Source organism: Ictalurus furcatus, chromosome 28 (genome assembly GCF_023375685.1).
Source record: "Ictalurus furcatus strain D&B chromosome 28, Billie_1.0, whole genome shotgun sequence".
NCBI classification, from domain to species: Eukaryota; Metazoa; Chordata; class Actinopteri; order Siluriformes; family Ictaluridae; genus Ictalurus; species Ictalurus furcatus.
This window is the reverse complement of record NC_071282.1, coordinates 5,162,824-5,181,920: the sequence shown is the minus strand read 5'-3', so window position 1 is coordinate 5,181,920 and position 19,097 is coordinate 5,162,824. Positions and strand designations below refer to the sequence as shown.

General features: G+C 40.1%; 1 protein-coding gene across 1 annotated transcript; it reads right to left on the bottom strand.

Annotated features, from left to right (window-relative positions):
• Positions 1-1,126: 1,126 nt before the first annotated feature.
• bckdk (branched chain ketoacid dehydrogenase kinase) lies at positions 1,127-19,091 on the bottom strand. Its single transcript, XM_053617980.1, has 11 exons — positions 18,685-19,091; positions 15,629-15,697; positions 15,378-15,488; positions 14,514-14,561; positions 12,528-12,647; positions 12,316-12,414; positions 11,069-11,142; positions 9,446-9,574; positions 5,648-5,737; positions 4,791-4,946; positions 1,127-1,755 (listed from the first exon to the last, which is right to left on the bottom strand). The coding sequence occupies exons 1-11, from the start codon at positions 18,931-18,933 to the stop codon at positions 1,611-1,613; spliced, it is 1,290 nt and encodes a 429-aa protein (XP_053473955.1). The 5' UTR covers positions 18,934-19,091; the 3' UTR covers positions 1,127-1,610.
• Between the last annotated feature and the right edge of the window lie 6 nt (positions 19,092-19,097).

Here is a 19,097-nt window from a genome sequence, read left to right as displayed (position 1 = left end):
TAAAAAAAAAAAAAAAAAAAAAGAATAATAATAAAAAAAAAATCAACGTCAGGGTAATAGCAGTTCCGCCATTTCATGTCAGTTGATTATTTTCCTATAACAGCACATTCCAGCGTGTTTTCTTCTTTAGTTTGAATACATCCGAGGACACTGTTTATAATAAAAGTTAGTGAACAAAGACTAAGGTGAGGCAGATGGTTGCTCAATTAGGATTTTTATAATGCCCGTGAAAACTATGCAGATTTGGCATCTATAGAGGAAAAAAAACAAAAAACAAAAGAAACTAAAATAATAATAAAGAAAACAACAACTACACAACAATTAAAAATGCAATATTAAATTATCCCATCCTTGACATCTAACACTATCATTTGGCCTTATACATACACGTATATATTTACAAAAGGAACTTGTGGTGAAATATGCAGATTAATCCCGAACCTTGTACACAACATTAATGCTTTTATATATATATATATATATATATATATATATATATATATATATATATATATATATATATATATATATATATATATATATATATATATAAAAGCTTCATTACAGTGTAGGCTAATACTCGTCTTTACCCTGTAGAGGGCAAACTTGGACAGAAAAAAACACAACAACAAACAAACAAACAAAAAAACCCAACAAAACCGTGCAGTCTTTCAATATGCCTGTTCGGACTAAAATGTGGCATTTTACTGAGGCCATTTCTCCAAAAAAAAAAAAAAAAAATTCCTCCACAGATACAAATCTGTCTTACACTATAGTCATTTCCAGTGGTGTTATTACAGCAACAAGTGACCTGCTCTGATTAACTTATTAAATCGAACTGAACTCAAAAACATCCTATATTCACGACTGACCACTACTGGAATGCGAGCTGAACAAGGCCACATATACAGGAGGACAGCTGAACAATAACATTCAAATATGAATAAATTTTACTTCAATATACCTTTAATAACCTAAATCCTGGAGAGATAGACCAACAGGACAGACACCCCCCCAAACCAAAAAAAGACCCTGATGTTTTTTTTTTGTTTGCATTGCATTCTATAGCCAATCTGTTCTGCCTGGGAAAACTACATAAAATCAAAACCTTGTCTTGGAAAATATGTGAATTTTCAAATCATTTTAATTACACACTGGGTGATGCAGAAGAACAGGACCAAACTTGGATCCATTGTTTCTGTAAGGTGTAAGGCAGTTAGTACAGTACGTTCTGCAGCTACGCCCAAGAGCACAATCGCTCATAACCGCTATGACAAGCCTTTCACTCAGCATCAGTCACCGAAAAGAGCTCTGAGCCCTTTATGAGTTCAATTATTATCCTAAGGCATCTTCTTCCAGGAGCTTTCGAAGAGTTTCCACTTCAGTAACTTTGGAGTCTTCTCTACAACATCTACATGGCGCTTTCTTCCTTTTCTTCAGACACTTTCATGGAGAAAAAACGTGGGAGGTGGAAAAAAAAACAAAAAACAAAGTGAAATGTAAAAGGAGAAAGGACAGGAAGCAATGTCAGTGAGGATGTGAACAGTGAAGCTTCCAGGCCTTGGTGAAAATACAAATTCTCATCGCGATTGGCAGAATTGGCCACCGCGTCACACTCTGAAGCTTTCTCCTTTCCCGTCGATGTGGCGTAGACGCAGGTAAACGTCGGTGCCGATTCCCTGCATCGACTGGATAGACAGCGAGCCTCCCAGATATTCAGCGTATGCCCTTGAGGTGGGCAGACCAAAACCAAACCTACAGAGACAACAAAACAAAAAAAAACAACACTTTTACAAGAGTGTAACAGGATTTTTGTTTATTCCTCATATTTAGAGTTAAAAAAAAAGAAAAAAAGTATGTTTATTTAATACAAATACGTTATTCAAATTGAAGAGATAATGTGCTCTAATCAAATACACATACAGACACAAACAGTAGGTGTTTTCTTTTTAGCTTTTTAAAAGAAAGCCGGCCAGAAATAGCTGAGACTAGGACATGTACACCAGGACTGGAATCCATGAAAAGATGCAACCCAAAAAAAAAAGCAAGTGGAAGATTTTTTACTTTCATACTTGCTATGGACAAGAGCTTGTGGGACAAAGGAAACGCATAATACATTTTTTTTGTCTATGGCATAGGATCCCAAACTTGGGGACGTGACCCCACGTTGGGTCGCTTGATCTACAAATGGCCTCATGGGAGAAACTAGTTTACCTGCTTTGCGTACCAGTCTTTCTAGATAAAATACTTGATCTAAATACTTTTGCATGCAAATTCAGGAGCCCATGACAACAAGCACATCGACAGCTGAACGTTTGAAGAGAGACAGAGTCAGTCAGTAGCTGCGTTTACATGGACAACGATAATCCGCTCTTAACCCGATTAAGACCATACTTTGATTAAGAAACTACCATGTAAACAGCAATTTTTACTTACCTTAATCTAATTAAGGTCATACTCGAATTAAGCTCTAATCGAATTAAGACAGGTGGAGTACTCTTGTTTTAGTCGCATTACGGACGTGTATTATAGACATGTAAACACTTTAATCACGTTATGAACGTCGTGTGGGAGTTTTCACCGCATTTTGCGACAGGACACGATCACACACGGCAGTGCTCAACATTTTACTGCGAACAAGAGAGTTCGGCTGCGTCCCAAACCGCATACTTGCCTGCTATAGGCCTGTAGTGGGGAAAAATACATGTATCTCGGCTACTGTATAGACGGTAAGTACGCGATTTGAGACGCAGCCCACGGCTTCAAGCAGTTGTCTATTAGCACGTATAGCATGACAAATAATTAACTGCACTTAAAGCGTTCATAAAAATATTAAATAAAAACACCCAAAACTGTATATGGTACCATAACGAAGACGAACTATATGTTGATGCGTGAAATTCTGGAAGGAACGTCGGACAGTGTGGCGCGGTGACGTAATGATGCGGGCTGTTAATTTAATTATGTTCTATAACGTAAAACGGGAACATGACAGGAGTATTCTAAAAGCGACTCATGTAAACAGCTTAATCACATTATTATCTTACTCAGAGTAAGGTCAATCATTAGATTACTGCTGTCCATGTAAACGTAGTCAGTGTGTTTAACATCGCTGTGCAAAATATTTTTTTTGCAGTTCGACAGGGAAACCTTATGGGCAGGGATGTTTCTACTGGAGGTCGCTGTTAAATCTTCTAGATGTACATAAGATATGCAGCGAGTGTGTGAATAATAATACGGCTCGCGTTATAGCCGATTCCCAGCCATTTAGGATTTTCCAATAACACAGGGCTTCAGTCAGTGCAAAGACGTTTCCTTTGGTTTTTGGTCACTTATGTTACAGACATAAAAAACTCAATGTTACACTTGGAGATCGGCCAATATTGATTTTTTTTTTTTTTTATAACCGATACTGATATTTGCCTTTTTATGTGCCTGATAACTGATAGTTATTTATTGTTTACAAAATTTATGCATAAATAGAGGAGTCTGAAAGAGTGCAAAAAATCTAAATAAAGTGCACTGTTACTAAGGTTTTATTTATTTATTTTTTAAAATACAGGCGTCGATGAGGTTAACAGAGAACGTGACCAAGTTTGCCTCTATTTCTTGGCACCAAGCTGCTTAAATTACATATCAAGCATTTATGTAACACATCTAATTTGGCTGTTATGGCGATCCTGCGCGCGATTCTCAAAATGCCCACAAGATGGTGCCATTTATCGGTGGATATGATATTTTGAAAAACGATAATAGAAAAATGCTTAAATATCAGGAAAACCGATTATCAGTCGGTCTCTAGTTACAGTAGTCCTATGTTATAAATCTGAAATAAAAACAACTGTAAGGCTCAGGGTCACATAAAATCCATAATGTCCATTTGAGGTCTATCGTCATTGGTTTGCTGTAGTAGCCCAACCAAACACTGCCTTAGTCCAAAATAAAACCATGTCTCAGTACAAACCCATATTTCAGAACAAACTAGACAAATAATCTTTTTCTTCTTATTTCTTCTGGGGGGCATAGAGATGATAATGTCAATTAAAAAGAATTCCAACTACATGGAAGTAAACAGATTGGGCTACACAAACAACTTAATCAAGAACATGGGATCTATTTAAGGGCAACATACTACCTAATACAGATTGAGCTTGAGCTCAACTGTGTTGCAAATGAACCATAAAAGTCAAAATAGATAAACATCAAAGGCAACTCCATAGTTATAATGACTTAAATCCTGGAATACCAGGATGAAGAGAACAAAATGTACTGCAGAGACATTACATAATGTAAATGCTCATGATAGTGAGTCAGTGCTGACTAAGATCCATATGTGTGGTGTGCTTTAATTTTATTTTGTTTGTTTTGTTTCAGATCAAGTTGTTCTTTTAGAAAGGCTCACAATAAGGGGGCAGTGTTGTGTTGACACACAAGTCCATGCAGTTAAACTGGTCTGTACCGGACTGGGTTGACCTGAACGCTCCAACCACCGAGGCAGTCGTATGACTAGAATCCAACTGTCCTGCAGCTTTAAATAGCCAATGTTTGCATGAAGATACCATTTGTTAGGCACCAAATATAGCCTTCCTAATGGAAGCCACCACACAGAGAAGATGAATACACAGGAAGAAGCTAGTCCAAATCAAAGAGATATATAATAATAAAAAATTTAAATAAAATAAACAAAATAGTCAACAATGAGTGAACAACACTATAAATCAGCTTTCATTTATGACTGTTAATCAGGATTGTTTTTGTAATTACATAACACTGGTGTAATGCTCACTCACCCGTGCATGGGGCCTGACTGAGGGCCGCTGTTGGTCATGGTGTTGAAGAGGTTGCTCATGCGCGGGTCCTGCGTGCTCTGCTCGGCCGTGCTGAAGTGGTAGTCCATCACTTTATCCATGATGCTGTGGGGAATGCCTCCGCCCCGATCTGAGATCCTGCACAAGAACTTCGCAAATCAGGGTCGCTTCTGGACTCTTTCATGAACAAGGCAAACGGGGTCAGATTCAAACAGGTTTCGCTAACGTGATGTATTCCAAGTCAAACAAATGCAGTAAAGCTCATGGTTAAACCCCGGGTGGATCTTAAGTAGAGAGCTGCATGGGACCAGGGACAGGTGGACGTTATGCTTGATCACTACGGAAGTGGTTAAAATGCTGACTAGGTCATGATAGACAAATATTCCTTGTGTGCGCACTTATCACACATGCAAACAGATCTTTGCTTTCAGCACTCAACACAGATTGCCAGTGGCCATGCAACTCTGGTTAATGGACTCCTTTCTCCATAATGACTGCACTCAAATAAGCATTTAAAAGGTTAGAGAATGGCTTCAATTCTCAAATACGTCACGCTTGGTCATCAGGAAAATACATTAGTTCAGGTGTACTGAGCGACAATGCAGAGAGCCAAGCGTCTAAAGCATTTCATTCATTTCCCCCAATGCACTACTACAGCAAACCGGTAGCTCAAATCAAGTACATAAGTTTCAATCTTCTACCAAGTACTGTTTTTGGTTTGATCAATTACCCCCCCGCCCAAAAAAAAAAAAAAAAAAAAAAAAAAACGTAATGGAATTTGTTGAAAGGGGGTTTAAAAACAGAAAAATTCAGCGAACACAAATGGCTCATCCACTCACCTGATGACAAAGTCAGTATCATTGTTGGCGATGGTAACCACCACGTCTGGAGCGTTGTAAGGAGTGTCCAAGTGGCTCTCCATTGTGGCCCTATAGAACGACAGAAACACATTTTTACAAGGATTAAATGAAGCATAAACACTGACAAGTATCATGGCTCAACTATACAGACAAGAGATTACCAGGACATTATACATGAGCAAAACATTATTACAGAACAGAGGAAGATGATCGTGGTTAGAACAGTGTGTTCAAATACGTTGCCTAGTGATGACCTACACCTTGTAGAAACTTCCATAAAACACTGGGGTTCGGGATACCAATAGGAAATGGCACAGCAGCTGTATTATATTGCTGGGACACCACTTATGCAGTCAGTGTTGGGAAGATATGGACAAATCACTAACCTGGCCACGCGGATCGGAGCTATAACCGCTGGCAAAGAATGACCGAATCACCACACTTGGAGGATATTCACCCAGGTGTTTTACTTCGTCTCAAATAAACAAATCCCAGACATGACACAAAATTTCTGCCTGGGCTTGTTGTCCTTTTGTCTTTATTGATAGTTGCCCAGCAGACAAGTTGGCAAAGCAATAAATATAGGTCTGTTTCTCATCTATATTAATTATTAAATGCACATAACTAGCTAGCTAGGTTGCCATATATTGCTTCATTATGATAACTTCTACTTTTTAGCCAAGTTGATTAGATTTCTTGGCAACCAAAAACATGAGACTGGACAGCACACTGGTCGTGCCTGGTGGGCTAGCTAACAGATTTCCTATCCACTACTGTATGAAAAATACTTGAAATCTGGGACTGTCTATCACCTAAGCATGTGTTTGAATGAAGTGTGAAAATGCATTTACTGGTAAAGGAATGATTCAATAAATGGTGATGCGCGTCATTTGAACAGAACAGCAACTCACAAAACACATTAAACCACTGTGTGTCCTTCAGACTTCTCAGAAACCTGACTAACTTTATAACCACTATTTTCTTGTAAGGTTTTTCCGATGTCCGTATTCTAAACGTGTCAGCTCCCTTCAGGCCTAGGTTCGTTTGTTTTTTATTTATTTTTTTTATAAGGACAAGTTTGTTCCAAACCCACGACCGGGACATTTGCACTCAGCAGGACAATGTGCCAAGACATTACTCCCTCTTCTTCCTGTCTCTCATACTCCAATCCATATGCTGAGTCTTTGGAAAATGTTTGTTCATCGCTCTAGTTCAACATGTATTATCCTACAACATTCATCTTCAGTAACCGCTTTATCCTGGTCAGGGTCGTATCCCAGGGACACTGGGGGAAATGTGAAAGAATTCATCCCAGATAAGGGCTCTCTAAGAGTATTTCCAAGTACTGAGAATTAGAGAGCTAAGACAGAGCCTAGAGTAGGTTCCTGTTTGGTCCAAAATCAGTACTGTGCCTCAGGAAAAAAATGCGAATATTATTAATGCACATGAGGAAATGCTGTAGTTGCAGGTTCTAAGCCAAACCCACATAGCCATAAATACATTTTACAGCGTCACTGGTGCTACAAACACCCACAATTGTTCACAGTGCAAGCAAATATTTAGGTTATAGAAGGGAAATACCAAGAAATTCCAGACACAATTTGGTTTCAGTTTCGGAATCTGAATTTTTCACTACTATTCATTATGTTTATTGGGAAATGAACACTAGACAGCACCAACCATATTGGAGGACATCTTTCTAGCCAGAACAATTGCCATTTCTACTTTTTCACTCTGAAACACAGCCCGAGAAAACTAACTGGCTTATGCATTTAACGACTGACGTACTGTTCCCTTCTGAGGACAACTGTTCTCTCCCAAAATGACTCCGGAATGATCATGACATTCCTTTTAGAACTAGATCAACTGAATATGGCCCATATCATCCGCACATCATCAAAAACAAAACAAACTGGTTTCTCAGACACCAGATTACATTCCATACTAATGAAAGCCAAGAGTCATAAAAATAGACACTCTGTACAAAACAAACAGGTAAAAGGGAGTCTGAATCAATAGTAAACACAGCAGGTAAGCCTCTGTACAGATGTTCGTTTGACAGCATAAACAAGGGATTAAACGGTTGAGTAATTGCAACCGTAGTTATTTCACCACAACAACCAAGTGCAAAAATGACCTTTGGTCTAAATGGAGCTGCACAATTCAAGCAGGTGGTGCCCTCCAGCGATTAAAGCTCAGCTCGGGTCACCCTGACCAAAAACGTCTGTAAACAAGAAGCCATGCCAAATGTCAAGAAAACATTACGTATAATTATTGTCGCGACGGACCGACACCTGGCGCGCAAGGTATTAAAAATCGCTCCTTCCCAGACTACCGCGCGGGCACGGAAGGGACAGCCTCGCGTCAAAACCGACAGCAACCAGAAAGCACGTGACGGTGGGGCAGAGCCGCCGACACACCTCCGGCCGGTGACTGTTGCGCCGATTGGAAAAAAAATAAAAAATCCACCATCCAGCAGACGAGGGAAGAGTATAAGAGGCCACTCTTCCGCTTGTTCGGAGAGCAGTATCTCTTGTGACGTGTGCGTCGCTTCTCCCAATACTCGTCATTAGTTTGACTGTGGCATTTACTAATCGCTCTCTCTCGCTGTGTGTGTGTGTGTTTGTTCTTTTTTTTTTTTCTCCAATCTTCCAGACGACTCGGATCCAGACGAGGCCTCTGCTCTCTGAACACACACGCAGCGTTGCCTGACGGCACGAGAAAGCCCTCACGCTTCCGGGAAGCTCCGACACGACCCCGGAAGAACTCTGCAACGCCAGCCACACACACACACTCACACACCTCCTCAACTCTAAAAGAAAAAGGAAAGAAAATAAAAGCGAACTTCCCTGACCACCTGACAAACGGCCTCCTGTGTGTCTGTGCTCCGCCCCTCACGGGCCATTTCCCTACATTATGTATAATGTACATATTACGTATAATATATATTATATTATGGCTTTCTGAAATTAAAGCTCAGATGAAACCATTTGCTCTTTTTGTGCAAGAATTGCATATATTTTTAATTGATGCTGGAAAATACACAAAAGCAGACCAGATATGGAGATTATTCCATATTTCCACAAGCAAAACATTATCTAGTAAACTAAGCTAAGAAGCAAAAGCTAGTGATTCTCCTTTTGCCATCATGATCATCCTCCTCCTCCTTATCCTTCTATATATGAAAGGATATGTGGAAAAAGGTGGCACTGGAGACTCCTTCCATAAACATCTCCTTACAGGAAACTTCACCAAGTCATTGATTATGCTTTTCTTTGCTAAATATCATTACACTTTTAATGTTCATTATTATTATTCTAAGATTATGTGGCACATCCACCACCCAAGTCCAGGTGAATTAGCTGTTATTATAGAACGGGTAATGAATTAGAATGAGTAGTAGTAATATATTTTAGCGAAAGGTTTAAACTTGTGGCACAATATCATAACATGACCTCTTCCTTTAACACCGCTGAGCCATTTACAGTTAGTGTGTGAATTTTAAAAACCAGTCATCTCGCTTTCAAACCTACAGAAAGGTCTATGCAATACCAGTCGTCTGGATTTTTTTGTTTGTTTTTCTTTAAGATTAGTAAATACCTTCGAACGTAAAGTCAGAGTGTTTGATTTGAGATGTAGCCCATGACAACAATTAAGGAAGAGAGAACTCCGTGAGCTTGAGGTCGCAGAAAGCTCAACGTCCATTTACGGTCGTTTACATTAAATTGTGCCGTACTCGTTGTACAGCTAGATTAAGAGTATTGATCACGGTCTTACCTCATGGCATTCTTCAGTAGCTCAGGCAGGATGTAGTCCAGGGGAAGAGGGATGAACGGGAAGCGGGCAGCAACGTGACCGTTGATGCGAACCCGTGGAGAATTCCCATATTGGTGCTCACACAATCGCCTGTAAGGGTCACAGAGGTGCATTAGGACAGGCAAAAAACTTGTAACTTGCCAGTTCTGTTGAAGAACAAGTTGAATACGTACACAAAAACACAATGTCCTTATTTAACTCAAACCAGACAAACAGTTTCAACAGCAAGACCAAGAGGGCCAAGACATGATTCCTCTGGACATGTGTATACACGAGCTCACAGACACCCATGATTGGCTAATGTCAGGCTTATTGTTTATACGATGTTTTGTTCTTTAATAAACAAAATTCCTAGTGTCAGCAAATTGCTGCAGTACAAGCTGAAGAAAACATTTCGTCAAAGTGCTGTTATTAGAAAAGAATCAACTTTGAAGTTCTTCGCGTCCTCATCTCAACACCCAGTCATTGATTTTTTTATTTTTTTTTTATTTGTTTAGTTCTACAAGTCATGTAACATGGATGAGAAAGCTCTCTGTTCATTTTACTTGATCATGCAGGATTAAAATGCCTGCCTTTGATCCTGGCACTGAACAGCGTGATTGAGGGAAGCGAAGAGCCCCTCAACTCATACATTATTCACAGTGCACTGGAGGACACAATCACACCCAGGTATTTAGGAGTGAAGGAAGATGGAGAGACTCAAACTGAAAGAATGAAAAGATCAAAGTAGCAGCATGTGCTTATGAAGGAGGAGATAATAATAATAATAATAATAACAATATCTTTCTGGACGTTTACTTGCTTTATAGCAGTATGTGCTGAACAATCTGCCAACTTGCCAAGCGAGAACTCCTAAGTTTTCAGAAGGTCTCATTTTCAGAGCAGCATATTTGCATAGTAAAACTATTTAAATAGGATGGATGTTACAAATAAAAGAATCCAACAAGATTATGTGATATATATATATATTTTTTAATAATACAACCAGGTTGTATTGGCTGATTGTCCTGGGACATGTCGAAATCAATACAATCTATATCGGTATGCTGGAATGTAACCATGACAACAAGCACAAATAGTTTAGGTCTGTATTTCACCTCAACTAGAGAACAAGAAGAAAAATAGACAAGATGGATTTTAAACACTCCATGTTTCATTTGTTAAGCAATATACAAAGAACAGGGTACTAGCTCCCTTCTTCAAATGCTAACAACCCCCCCCCCCGTTCTGTTGTTCTGTTCAAGCTCGTTCCATGCTGTGCGGAGATGTTTCACGATCTGTTCATAGCAACAATGTGACTGCTTTGTTTAGCTACAAGCGCTCAAGAGAAAATACGTGGCTGAAGAGCTCGTGTCAAAACAGCAGTCCTGAAATTATGAAACCTACAGTTCCAGTGCGTTCCTTCTTGCGCAACGTTGGCGTTAAAAGCGGATAAATTCTCTCGGACGTGTTCTGTTTTTAGATCTTAAATAAACAACTGATAACCCCTACCCCAAACAAAGGTTTAGGTTGTGTCCTACTCGGAGCAACACTCTGCAAATACAGACGTGTGTAAAGTAGCAAACCATAAAGAGACAGACTTACCTTGCAAAGTCCACCCACTTCTCAATGATCTTTTTAGGAGACAGACGTCTGCAGACAATGCCCACGTAGTCAGGCTAAACACAGCAAAGGAAGAATAACAGCTTTGTTAGAAAGACAAACATTTTCAAGTGGAAAAATACCACCCCGAATCTAGGTAAATGTCTATATGTACATTCCAAAAAATTTCAAAATTTAATTCCGCTAGAAACAACAACCAAAAACACCCAAACCACAAACTGCTCTCCTGATAGACCAACACATTTCCACCCATCCATTTTCTGTACCACTTATCCTTACTGGTTTGCATGGAACCTGGAGCCTATCCCGAGGGCATGGGGAACAAGGCGAGGGACACACTGAAAGTGGTGCCAATCCATCGCAGAGAACACACTCCCATTCATACACTATAGACACTTTTTGGACATGCCAATCAGCCTAACATGCATGTCTTTGGGCTGGGGGAGAAACCAGAGTACCCAGAGGAAACCCCCGAAGCACAGGGAGAACATGCAAAGTGCGCACGAACAGGGCCGCAGTGCGAATCGAACCCCCAACCCTGGCGGTGCCAGGCCAATAAGTGCGCTAACCACTAAGCCACCGTGTGCCCTACCATTTATTTGAAATAAATAAATAAATAAATATGCTACAAACAAACAGAAAATGCTGAATCACCTCCCCCCTGAGATAAAGTAAATCAAATACCCAAAAGAAAAAACAAGTCTGAGCTTTACCCAAATTTGTAGCTTACTTGGAAAGTTACACTGAGGATGAAAAAACCGTTGGAATTTGTGTTTCGTGTGCCGAACTCGATAGAAATCGTTCCTATAGTTAAACTCCGCTAACGTTTATCAGCTTCCTCCTCGATAGCCTCGTTCAACACACAGCTTTGTTGAAAAGCATGCACATTGAAAGACATCACGAGTTACAGCATACAGTAAGTAAGAAATAAAACAAGACAAGGTGTGCTACAAATAGGAAAATCAACGAACAATGACTGGGTGGTGTGATGCGGCCCGACGCAAAGTCGAGTTACTCCTCTTACATGACGGCAATTTTCTATTGAATACTATAATGTTTTTTATTGATCAAAGAATGAAGTCATACTTTTTATCTGTTTAGAGTTACATATCCCTGTCTCAGGGATTGTGTTTTGTTCTTGGAATGTTTTAAACAGGTCTCATCTCCTTTATAGTCTAGTGTCAAAATGGGTCAAATTGTAGAGTCCAAAAACAAGAAAAGAAACTTACATTTTCTTCATGCAGGGCAAGATGGTGTGTGGCCAGCATGCGAATGCCCAGACGAGACGTCAGCGTCGTGTCCAGGAAATTACGAATCAGCATCTCATCCTAAAATACATTTTTACAAAACACAGATTAAAAGAAATGACCGATTAACATTACAAATCTGTCAAAGAACAAACAAACAAAGAATAAGGGCACCAGATGGATGCGGTCCTTACGTGAATGTGTTTGCGACACTCCCTAAATCCTTCAGCGAGCAGGGTGACCACGTCTTTATGATCGTCGAGGAGCTGTTGAACGAGCTTGCTGTAGCGAGCTTCTGTTTCTTGGTCTTTGATCTGAAGGACGGATATGAGAAATTATTCCGCGTAAAAACGTATCTAAAACCAAGATGAGAAACACCTCAGATTTAATTCAACAGTAAAACAATACAACAGAAGGCTCTCACTCCTCCTAAATCCTAATTTAACCTCTGACCATGCCTGCCAATCAGAAACTACTCATCATCGACCAACACTGTGGTTCTGGTGCCTAATCTAGAACAGTTCTAGCACAAAGGAGATCGCTGATACGATCATCCATGGTTTATTTGACAATAAAGATATCATCACAGGCGATGATGACACGAAATCATGTCATATGCAGCTGCTCCCAGGAGGTTTTGTTAGCATTAACACTGAAGGAGATTCTCTTATATTATGAACTGCTATCAAATACCCATGATGAATGTATTCGCTTAATTACCCCTTTGAATAAGCTGATCAACTGCCATCCTTTATTATAGCTGACACATGCATTTTCTATACCTTGAAAAGACTTTTGTAGTATGACTCTGTGTGCTGTGTCTGAAATCTGTCTAGCACCTGCACAAGTAGAGAAACCCACCCACGTACTTGCTTATCTATGTGTATAAATACTCCTGTTTTGCATGAATAAACCGGACATCTCTATGAACACTTTCTAGCTCATAGCAGCACAGAACTAAGAGTTAAGAGAACTAAAAAGGCTGACAGAGGACCGAAGGACATAGTCTGAGATTCTTTATCTCTAGCAAACATTTTAGCAGATTTTGTGTGCGAACTATTAGTTTGTTTGTTTTTTTTTTAAATTCATAGCTGCCTGGTGGACAGGGTCATTCGACAACCAGAAAACAGTCAAATAAACCCTGCTCCTTGTTGACTTTTGCAAAACAAACATTTTCATTCCTTGTGTAGATATGTTTTAATGTAACCGTCTAAATCTGCATAGATGCTGTAACTCTCGCACTAAAACACTCGCGCAGCTTCACTCTGCGGTTAAACATTGCGAAAGGAAATAAAAAGACACTACCTAAACATGAAAATTCTTTTTTTTTAAAGTTTATTTAATAAATAAATAAATAAAAGACAAAACACCATTTCTCGCAGGTAGAATTTCAGACAACTACTTGCTGGCTTTTTGCCGAGGGCATACATTCACGCTACGTTAACGGAGAAAAATCATGTACTCGTTCATTTCTCACAGTCTGCATTAATACACTTAACTATCTCGCCATCCGTCATTACACTACGACTTTTCAGCCTAGTCAGTTTCTAAGCAGCCGAAACATGATAATGGGCTGCACAGTGGTGGGCTAGCTAATAAATTTAGGATTAATCCACTCCTGTTAGATACTTGGGTTGTTGGCATGGCAATGAAACCTGTTATATCTCCCTAAGCATCGTAATGCCGAGACACAGTCTTTCATAGTGGCAAACAAACAACTAATCTAGAGTGTTCTTTTTACAGAATATATTAGGCAATGTCCACATCAGATTTCCTAACTGTTCATGAATCGTGTTCCTTGAACACGCTCGGGGCGCTTGTGTTTCGTTAAGACAGATGGAACAGCAAATGAGCATTCTCGGAAAGTTGGCAGTTCTTGTTACGTAACATATCTGCAAAAGAACATCATGAACCCCATTTGTCATTACAGCCCCAACCTTTTCCTTCCATCATGACTTAAAGTCGGCCTTTCGCATTGCGCAACGCTGAAGAATCTCCGATGAGCAAGCATTTTAAGATCAACACAGGATTAACTTCTGCTTTGCCCTTCCAGTTAACCCATGCTCCTGTCTCTGGCCACGCTGACTGTAGGATAGTAATTATAGAGCAGCCTAAAGCAGACGAGTGAACTTGACTTAACCTTTATGCTGTGTGTGATAGAACGCTGCACAGGTACTTACTGCTGGGAAATCGCTCAGCATATGATAGGCCCGGATATAAAGCTCGTGCTGTGGGAAGGACAGAGACAGAGGGGAAGAAAAAAGGGGGGGTTAGATGGCAGAGTTCCAGCAGAGCACGCACGTGTTCAGTGTTCTCTAGGACTTCCAGGAACTCGGATAAAAGGAATGACTATGCATTTGGCCAGCAGAACACATGAGGCACACAACCTTCAGATGTCATATCTGGGCAACCCATGTGTGTGCGCATATTTTTTTTTATTTGTATATAAATAGATAGATAAATAGATACATACATACATACATACATACACACACACACACACACACATTTTCATAGAGTGTCTTGCTCAATGCGAGAAGAATGTAGGTTAGAGTTCATTGTGAGGAACAGCTACTGTAAACAAGCTGAAAACCTGGGAGGAGCTGAAAGTTGCACACAAAAGCATTTTGGTGGTTAGGTCCTGAGCGTACTGTTCAAAAATTTGAATTCTGAATGAACAAAAACACATGGCAGGAGCAACGGGGAGGAGAACTTTCGACGTGCAATCAGAGACTCATTGCATCATGTGAATATTCACGTAACACGTTCCTGCTCGATGGCAGGAAAAAAAGTTAGAAAAAACAAACAAACAAAAAAAAAAAACCCAAAAGCTAGGGTGTTGAACCGATTAAAACTCGACATATTCTAAAATATTACATGATTCATAGTCGATGCCCATTTGTCATGTATACACCAATCGTAATGTGGCACGACAAGCTCAAATTTCACTGGACAAATTCAGACCTGAATGAGGTGGAATATACTTTGTCAAGTACTAGCATCAAGATCACAAATAGCTTTTTGAAAGTTTTGAAAACACTCACCACTTGCAAGATGGTGGGGTTACAACCGATAATGAAGGGAAGGCTGCGGAAACCCTTAATACGATGAGCGATACGCACGGGCAGCTCTTTATGCAAATATTTTGCACTGCTCTGCAAAACAGAATGTTTCACACAGCAGGATCAAGTTTAAAAAAATATGCATGACAAATAACATACCATAATGAGCATTATAACTTACAACAAGGACTAGAGTTCAAAATAGCTTAATAATAATTAGAGGTTGTAATTACCAAGATATGGTTTCCATCCGGAGACTTGCCTGCGTAGAGTAAGGTGCCGGGTGTGAGTCTGACAGAAGGCTGAAGAAAGAAAATGAGAGTTGCAAACATGAAGCAATAATAATAATAATAATAATAATAATAATAATAAAGCTGCAAGCAGAAATTATGGGGCCAAGCACCACAGAGGCAAAGTAGGAGCAAAGCCAGCATCAGAGCATGACCCGACAGTTTGGTTTTGGTTTATCAACACGAAATCATTAACTTATTGCTGGCATGGACTGAAGATTATAAGAGTCGATTTTGATGAAAATCAGACGATCAGTCTGAAAAGCAAAAATATACATTTTTCATATCTTGTGAGCACCAGGTGGCGCTGTTCAGAAACTGTGCATGAACCCTCAAGCCATGATGGCTACGACACGTACCAAGTTTGGTCCGAATATGCTAAAGCGTTACGGAGATATAGTCTCACGTCCATTTCGGCAAGTACCTTCAAGGGCATAGTGCCAATGACGTACCAAGTTTTTGTAACGACATACCAAGTCGTTCGTGAAATTCAGAATTTTACGACTTAGTTCTAAACTTCTGAGACCCAAAATGGCCGACATAGGAAAATTTCATATCATTTCATATCACCCAAAGAAGAGACCAGTTTCAGGATTTTAGGACAACAAGTTCAGAAGTTGTAAGCACAAATATGACTCAAGTAACCTCAAGTCATGATGACTGACGTATACTAAGTTTGGAACAATGGCAGAATAATTTTCATGATGGAAAATGATGTCGCAGGTGTCATTCGACTCGGCACAAGTCAAGGAGTAAGAGGGGGAAAATTTATTTCTAGCCCCTGCGGTGCAAAAGTTATTAGCATAAACATGACTGCAAATTTGAGCTATATGATGGCGCTAGAAGGTTTCAGATAGCGACTCCAAATTTGCCATAGTAACATATCAGATGGTCCCCTATCTGTGTGCCAAATTTCATAACTTTCCTATGTATAACAACATTATACCACAGTGATGTTGAATGCTCGATACAGATTGTTCAGAATCTCTGACGAGTCCTCACTTGTATGGTGGATGGTCCATGAAACAGATTTGATAAACGTTTCATTGCTGATATGGGGATTTCTCCAAGGATGCACTTCTTTCACATTCTTTGAAGGAGTCTCAACAGTGCATTGTAACAGTGAGAACTGTAAATAAGTTTTCTGACATAAACAGGGGGGCTTTGATATTTCTTTGTAATATCAAGAGAGGACTATTTATAGCTATAAAGCAAGTGACAGGAACTAACCTGTTTTGCGGATGTTCCTCAACATTAAATGTGACAATAAATTAATAAAAACACTTTTTTTTTTTTATTTGAAAAATCGAATCATAGGCAAACTGCTGTGGTGTAAGGGGACTAAAACAAACCAGGAGCAGCTGCTAATGGAAAATCAGCTTTGTATTAGTAACAGTAACTTCGCTTTATCCCACCACCTCGTCATTATTTTCCAACACCACATCCACAATTTTTTATTATTCCTTACATAAACCAGTCCCTACAACTTGACCAGAGTCACAACCATAATATTTTACATATTTAATTCATTGTTAAGTTGAAACGGTACATATTAACTCTAGTGTCCTATTTAAAAACAAGCTAAACAAACAGTTTAACTACTCAACGTTCACAAGCTACCGTACACAATTCCGATGGAGTCTGGACATTAGCGCTGTCCTCCGTTGTTTTTTTTCCCAACGGGGAACGACGACGATGACGGAATTATTTTTAATCGCCGCTATAATGTAAATGAGAACAGGAACTAACTTGCTTCTCTGACGTTTTCCAACATTAAATCTACCTATAGCCTGTTAACATGCATGGTGTCATTCGTCATTAAACTGAACACTGTAATCGTCAGCAAAACGCCATGGTGTAAGCGGAAAAACACAATCCAGACCATGCTGTTCAATCCCTCCAGGGTCGCACGACTATGCGATTGTAGAAATTAACGCAAAAATACAAGCAAACTTCGCAATATTCGGAGGAGCTCGCAGGTTTTCAAAATTTCGGCAGATTCAGGCCAAGACGCCTCATGTGACGTCATTACAACACGCGTTCAGCCAAAGCTCTCATTTTCAGTGCAACTGAAAAGGTCTCGTTTACCGACAAGCATCACCGTAAAAGATTTTGCCAATTCAAGTAGTTTTCTGCAACAAAACAAACTCCATAAGTTACATCACAAACTTGGAAAAATCTGCAGCAAAATCCCCCCCCAAAAAATATCTGAAAAATCCTGTACGGACCGACACTTATACACAAAAATAATGGACTTCGGGGCTAGTGGCACTCCGCTTGCGTGTTGTGCCACATCACACCACCCCGGTGTATGTTATTTTAATATAACTGCATGGTTTGTCATGTCTATGCATTATGTATTGGACCTGCATCCGATCAAAGATCACATACACGATCAGAATAATCTGTTACACAAAGGCACAAAATTCAAAAGGGTTACATTTACACAGCCTTATAGACTATACACTTAGACAAAGAGACAAGTAGGGGGTGGACATATCAAAAACAGTTCTGCATAATAATACATCCTAAATGTCCTAAAACCATTCAGACAAGGATCCCTCCAGAGCTGAATCTCTAATAAACTCCTCATTGAGTGATATTAGGTTCTTCACACCCTGTGTGGATCACTGGAATAGGCAGCAGGGCAGTATTTAGGATCCGAGCCAGGTCTGCTGTCCTTGTTTTGACCTCACATTAGTTGACATTAAACCCGTTTTAACTGCTAGTCCTGCTGTTCTCATGTATATGTGTTGATAATTAACAGACTGAATATGAACGCGTAGACCTCGGGTTAATGAGTCTCGAAAGACGGTGTGTTGTTTGGAAAACCCGTGCTAGGAGGCTCGACTACGAGGTAGAAACTTTCGAGCAAGGCTAACCTGGTTAGCTAGCTAATGCTGCTTGGTAATCCAGTAACTAACCACCAATTGATGGAGCGGAAACGTTCCGGCGCACGTGAGGTGTTTATCTTAGATAACAGTTAGCCAACGGTTCACCTTTTCCGCAGACACATCTATCGCAGACTGGTTGTAGAAAGAGGTAACGGTTTTCGATCTCTCTCTGGCCAGCTCTGAGTAAGTCGACATCGAGGACGTAGACCGGAATCTTTGGTGGATGCAGCTTTCCACAGCGATTGTCTTTGTGGCCGATGGGAGCAGCAGAAGCTGGGTCATCCTTGCAGCAGCAGCACCGCCGCCGCGGCCCAGCAGCAGCTCCGTCGCGCTGCACATGACTCTCCGCCGCATTTTCTCCGTTCTTTACCCAACCAAACTCAATTCGTTTCCCCGTTCCCGCTTTCCTTGTAAACACACGCCCAAACGCGGCCTACCAGACCATTTAAACCGACAGTGTACGTGCACAAAGGCACATCATCGACTGATAGACACACCGCGAGGCGAATAACACTGGC

Coding starts and splice junctions, on each gene's coding strand:
- bckdk (XM_053617980.1), bottom strand. CDS start 18,933: ATGCGGCGGAGAGTCATGTGCAGCGCGACGGAGCTGCTGCTGGGCCGC. Junction 4,947..5,647: donor GATACTGACTTTGTCATCAG/GTGAGTGGATGA, acceptor GTTCTTGTGCAG/GATCTCAGATCGGGGCGGAG. Junction 1,756..4,790: donor CAGTCAGGCCCCATGCACGG/GTGAGTGAGCAT, acceptor TTGTCTCTGTAG/GTTTGGTTTTGGTCTGCCCA.